This window comes from Dermacentor silvarum, chromosome 7 (genome assembly GCF_013339745.2).
Source record: "Dermacentor silvarum isolate Dsil-2018 chromosome 7, BIME_Dsil_1.4, whole genome shotgun sequence".
Lineage (NCBI taxonomy): Eukaryota > Metazoa > Arthropoda > Arachnida > Ixodida > Ixodidae > Dermacentor > Dermacentor silvarum.
Window position 1 is genome coordinate 116,668,238 of NC_051160.1, and position 6,645 is coordinate 116,674,882.

The 6,645-nt window shown below is 47.1% G+C and overlaps 1 protein-coding gene across 1 annotated transcript in view; it reads left to right on the plus strand.

Annotated features, from left to right (window-relative positions):
- Positions 1–5,004, plus strand: part of LOC125947190 (uncharacterized) — a 7,704-nt gene extending 2,700 nt beyond the window's left edge. Inside the window, exons 2-5 of the mRNA XM_049671585.1 lie at positions 404–524; positions 610–870; positions 995–1,366; positions 4,934–5,004. Coding sequence (XP_049527542.1) covers positions 404–524; positions 610–870; positions 995–1,366; positions 4,934–5,004 — 825 coding nt within the window. The remainder of the gene's footprint in view (positions 1–403; positions 525–609; positions 871–994; positions 1,367–4,933) is intronic.
- Positions 5,005–6,645: the final 1,641 nt, after the last annotated feature.

The window sequence follows — 6,645 nt, forward strand, 5'->3', positions numbered from 1 at the left end:
CCTTTCCTCCGTTTTCTGCGCTGACTGTGAAATTGGTAGGCCGCGTGTTGTTGGGTCTGAAGAAGAACAGCGTGCCTACGAAGAACGACGGCGCGAACAGAATAATGTCGCAGTTTCACCCGAAAGGCGAATCATAAATTGCGATAGCAGCTTAGTAGAGAGCTATACGGTGTGATGATAGTAGTTTTATCAGCTGTATAGATGCCTTGCACCTACGTCACGGCCGGGAATTCTGGGATACCTGTTTACCATGTTGGAGGACCACCGGGCGTGACTGCAATCGCTCTCGTTAGCCATGGTACTATGCGCTGTATTTGGGTGCTCGAACCGCAGCAAAACGAAGAAGAGACGGCAGTCGGCGAACACAAATCTATTTCGCTTGCCAAAGGTCGTGCACAATCAGTGCGACCGCACGAGAACACTCAATGCGAAGCGGCGCAGTCTGTGGCTGGCACGTTTAAGACGCGCCGATCTCGACACCAACCGTGCCGATATCCGAGTCTGCGGCGCTCATTTCGTATCAGGTAAGCTTGAAAGCCCTTTTTTGTGTGTGTGTGATGATTGAAATACGGGGACAAGACGAAACAACCGCGCAAATTGCATTTGTAGGCAGGCCATCAAAGCTGTGGGAGGAGACGAATCCCGATTGGGCACCGTCGCTTCTGCTCGGATACGGCTCGCGTCATGCAGACCCTGCGCGCTACGACCGCGCGAAAAGACGGCGCTTGCAGAAAGATGAAGCTGATGCGGCGTCAGCGGCAGTGTCGGCGGCAATCGCAGAGTCGATCGGCACCGATACCGGCGACGCAGTGGAAGGCCAGCCACCACCGGGAGACGAAGACGAAAGCGGTACCGAAGAAAATGCGCCTGGTTTGTAACTTTCTGCAAATTTCGTGAGCAACTTTGTTAAGGAGCCCACTGTGCATGTCAGCGTGGTACAATGTGTTTGCAATGAGTCATTTGCTTAAAATGTGTCATGATTATTTTTTCGCAGGAGTCGCTGCGCAGACGGAGCTAACCTCGGTGGGCCTCCAAGCTTTGGAAACGCAGTGTCTCGCGCTCAACGAGGCCCTTTACACTGCCCGGAGCGAAAACGAGCAGCTGCAGCTGTCAAAAGCAGCATTTCAAGGATGTGAGGCAAAAGTAATTTTTTACACAGGAATGCCGAACTTCACACAGTTAAACAGCTTGTTTGAACTTCTTGAATCCCATGTGTCACACAATGTAAATAATTCATTGTCAAAGTTTCAAGAGTTCATTTTGTTTTTGATGAAGTTGAAGCTGAATCTGCACAATGTTGACTTGGGCTTCAGATTTGGGGTGTCTGAAGCTACAGTGTGTAGAACATTTGATAAGTGGCTGCACTGTGCATACTGTCGACTTAAGACCCAAATTGTGTGGCCAGATCGAACAGCACTGCGTCATACAATGCCACAAGCGTTTTACGATGCATTTGGTGGTGATGTGTCAGTCATCATCGATTGTTTTGAACTAAAGATAGAGCGGCCATCGTCATTCCTGCCAAGAAGTGAAACTTGGTCCCAGTATAAAGGCAGCAATACGGCGAAGTTCTTAATCGGCATTGCTCGTACAGGCGTTGTCACCTTTATATCTCAGGGCTGGGGAGGGAGGACTACCGACAGACACATCACTGAGCACTGCGGTCTGTTGGACTACTTGCTGCCTGGTGATGTGGTGCTTGCTGATCGAGGATTTAACATATCAGAAAGTGTTGGATTTTACTGCGCAAGGCTCCACATTCCAGCTTTTACCAGAGGTAAAAAACAGCTTTCAGCTGAAGAGGTAGAAAGCACAAGAAAGTTAGCCAATGTGCGCATCCATGTTGAGAGGGTTATTGGCCTAATCAGAAATAAATTTGTCATTCTGAAGTCTACATTGCCCATTGACTATGTTACCTGCCGACCTGGAGACGAATTAGCACCAATAGATAAAATTGTCACGGTGTGCTGCGCCCTTTCGAATCTTTGTCCTTCTATAGTTGCAGAATTAAAGGACGCTAATGAGAGTCCTTAAAGGTTTTTACCGCAGTGCATGCATGCTATCAGAGCCGTAGTGTTTCATATTGTACACTAGCGAGAAGACCGACACTGCTGCCACCGAGAAATGAGCAATGGCAGCTGAACCACCATGAGAATCATGGGTAGCAGATAAGCTTGCTGTTCTTCTGGCTGTAAACATTGCTGCGGCTTTGCAAATTGGTTCTTAGAAAGCAAATATGTGATTGTATTCATTACAGGAAGCAAGAATATGTCAACAAATCAAAGCATCATACCAAAAAGTAAAATGAAAGCAAAAAAAATTTAGAAACTTGTATGGCAGGGCAAGGGTTGTCATCAGTACATTTTTGGGAGTATTTTTTGGGGGAACAATTGGCACTCCTGTGTTGACTCACCTTGTGTGAAGGCTGCTTCATTCCTCTTTGTTTTGTAATTTTTGTCATGCACTGTGCCATAGCTCCATATAGCTGCTGGTCTTCTGTAGCCTTCTATGCAATGATATGTTTCTTGCTTTTGCTAGAGGTTGCAGCAGAACAAGTATAACAAATAGCATTGCTTGCATACCTTTTCCTGTGTAATAAACTGGGCAACTCTAGATTTTATTTTGGTTTTACTGTTGCTGCTTATAACTGACATAGCTATGGCTGAATAGTATATCACACCAGGCAAATATGCAAGAACATTGTCTCACATCCCACAGGGCTCCATCTTGGTTCCGCTATTATTTTTAATTTATATTAATGATATTTTTGCTGCAATTTCATCTTCTATACGGTTGTTTACGGATGACTGTTGTGTACAAAAATTCAGAACGACTTGTCACTTATTCATGACTGGTGTACTAAATGGAAATTGAATTTGAACATAGCACAGTGTGTACATCTCTTTTACTAAAAAGAAGAAACCAGTCAAGGTACCATCTGAACAATGTACTATTCAAGCAAGGTGGTACGTATAAGTATCTAGGTGTGCTACTGTCATCTGAATGCTCGTGAAAACCTCAGGTAGAAATTATCATAGCCAAAGCTGGTAAAGCTTCGAATTTCATTCAACGAAAGCTGTGATGTTCGCATGCGAATTTAAACGTACGACATATACTACTTGTAACCTTCATTGCTGCTCTAGAACAAATACAAAACCTTGCTGCCAGGTTCATCTTGGGGCGGTACGGAAAGAGAGCTGCACTGCAATGAAGGCTGAGCTAGGATGGGAATCTCTGGCCGCTGCAATAAACTGAGATTTAAATTTTTATATTCGATTAAATATAATAAAACTGGAATTAATAGGGAAATTTACCTACGGAAACCTCATTACATTTCAAAGCCTACTAATCATAGTTGCAAAATCCTGGAGTACCCTGCCAATACGAACATGTGTGCCAACTCATTTTTTGTTCGAACAATTAAACAGTGGAATAAACTGACTGAAAAACAAGTGCATTGTGTGAACGAAGATGTATTTTATTCCATGTTGTAACTACCCCTGCTGTAACGCCTTTGGGTGCTGCAGGGTAATTGATGAATAAATAATAAAGAAATTGTGCTTTGTTCTGTACTGTCACGTTTTCCACAGTGATAGTTATGACACACCCGTTATTCTTTTTTGCACTGCGGGCAATACCATTTTTTGGTCTTGGGTGCACGAGAAAGTCCAACACATGTAAAGTGAAACCACTTGAGCGTACATTGCGCATTGTCGCATGCAATCATCTTTCCTACTTCTGGCCCATTGCAGAAGCAGTACGTTTCCTGCGAACTGCTCTGGCTGCCGCGTGAAGTACCGACCAAAGAGTTCTGGAAGAATAGCTTTCACAAAAAACTTTCTTGCGGTAGAAAGCATATTTTTGCAGAACTCTGTGTCCCGCCTTATTCGTTCAATGTGGAGCAGATGTGGTGCCCAAACAACGAAATCACAGTAGTTTACATCACACACAGCCATTTGGGCCTGCACTTGATAATAGTACGCATGGCAGGGTTGTAATTGCATGACACCGTTGACTTCAGCTAGGCAGGTGTTGGCGGAACTGAAGTTAGTAGCGTCGCGAAGTACGTACGGACACTTGAATTCTGCGACTCCTTTGCCGCAACAGATGCATGACACAAGGGCATCTGGCGTTGCTCCAGCAAATGGATGCGTCGTGCTCAGATGAAGGCCCAGACCTGCGGCACGTGAATTGTTGATGCTTTAATCTCTCATGAGCTTCATAGGCCTTGAGAGCATCTTGCTCATGATTGATCCCCCACATCACAGCTGGTGTTCTAAGGCTTCTATTTTCCGGGTAACAGATCTCTTTGAGCAATGAGACGCTGGGTCTCTCTACACTGGTATGACATACCCTTTTCATAACAGAGGCTGTTACTCTGCCAGCTCTGTACAAAAACCACTGCTGAGAATGGTTCTGCTGTCTTGTGGATGCTTCTACACGTTTCACGGTGTCGTCACTCATGACATATGCTGAAACAAAGTTCTCCGACTTCTGTACAAGTGCCTCATAGGTGCAGGCTGCATTGTCTTCAGAATATAAACATCTCAAATCTACTTTGTGCTTTGGTTCTGGTTTCTTGAAGGCCTCACAGTATCCGGGTAGTATTGAAAATATCGCAGGCACGGTTCTTGCTTCCTTGATACCCATGTACAATTTGTGCAGCTCTTCTGGTGAAGGAGGTGGAATGTCCATTCGTAGCTTTTTTTTCTGGACATCTGCGCGGCTGCCATCTAGAAGCTGTTTTTTCCCTCTCGATGAAGTGAAATCAATGTCTTTCAGGCGCTTAAACTGCACCTTTTCCACATATGTAGGCAGCCACGCATTATCCTTTCCGGTACATGTTTTGTCATTTCTCATCCTTACGCCTGTATCCACAGCGAAGAGGCAGGCTCCAATGTGAGAGCATGCCTCACCTACCCCTGCCATGCAGGTGCAGTGGGCGGTGAGCACACTACCATCAGCCATGCACAGGACCCACACCTTCAAGGGACCATCTCCTAGTCTCTGGGAATGGTTTACCTGCAAATATTTAAGGCAGGATATCAAACAGCTTTTCCACACACGCACCAAATGCATTTCATCTCAGAAAGTGAGCACACACATTATCTGGAACAATGACCACTTTTACAGCTGCTCTGTGGTGTCTCAGATACAGTAGAGGAGAGCAAGCAAGTTAATCTCCGAGGTGTACAGAAAGAGGTTATAAATGATACGTTGTCTTTTGCATGAAGACATTCTCAATGCAGCAGTAGTGTAAGAAGGCAGAGCTTCAAGAAGACAGCCACGCCAAGGTGTGTCATGACTACAAAAACGAGCACCAGTAGTACCCACATCCGCACTCGGGCACTGAAAACTGCCTTCGGTTTCATTGATTGATTGGGTGGATGATTGGGTTTGGCATCTCAAAGTGATTATGAGAGGCACTGACTGGGATGGGTAGGCCTCCGGATTAATTTCGGACGCATTGGTTTCTTTATTGCGGACGGAAACCTTGACATTGCGTCATTTCGCGTTTCCATCCCCATCTAAATGCGGTCGCCGAAACCAGGCTCATCAGAATGCGCGTGCTTGCGGCAGCACAACATTTTACAGCCATCGAGCAACCGCGGCCAGCAACGCAACATTTTGTAGCTTGGCATTTTAGTATGGTTACAGGTAAATGTGGATGTTGGGCTTACCTCCCCAAGCAGGAGCACTTTTCCTTGCTGGAGCCGTTTTGATGACAAGCTCTTGACCCAGCCGCTTGTAAAATAATTGTGCTGCCTCAAGGGACTTGAACGCTTTCATCTCCTGCAGAGTCACGAAGCTCGAGGAGTAGACAAGGTAGTTGACGATGTCCCCGTGCGTCACTTCAGGCAGGGCATTGACATCCGTCGTCGTGTCGGTGCCCGGTCGCAGCGTGTACGGGTCAACACCATCGCACATTCGCACCTTTTCTTCGTATCGAGCGCGCGCCGATCCGATTAACTGAGCGTAATATGCTGTGTTAAACGGCTTTCCGCCAGGAGCGGGTGGCATTGCGCCTAGAAACTGTAAAAACACGTCAAACCAACGAACGCGTGAATGGCACAGCGCTAAACGAGGCAAGAAATGGTCCTCCAACATGGGCGGCCGCTTGGTGGAGCGACGGTCGTGACGTCACGTGCAAGCTATCTATATAGGAGGCTATGGGTCGGGGCATAGTCTCCTATATACTTTCTATGGTCGGGGCTATATAACTCCCTCCCTCCCTCCCTCCGCCGTGCGGCGTCCACACCCCTACTGCGCTTGCGCATCCTCCTCCCCTCCTCTCCTGTCCTTGTCTCCTCTCCTTCCTCCTCCCCTCCTCTCGTCTCCTCTCATCTCTCCTCTCGGCATTCTTCCTCTCCTCTCCGACGCTCCTCTCCTCTCCAGGATTGCGCAACGAATGGCAACATCTGCGGCTCCGCGCGCGATAACGCGAAGCAGCCTAGAGGCGCGACGGTAGACACCTCAGAGGCACCGGCAACAGTCACCAACGCCGCGCGCGTTCTGTGCGAACGCGGGCAAAACGCCGACGGCGTCAACAACAGTTCTGCGCGTTGCTGGTGCCTCTGCATGTCCAAGTTTATACAGCTGATAAAACTACCTTGAGTCGACCTCATGGCTGCTTCGCTTACTACT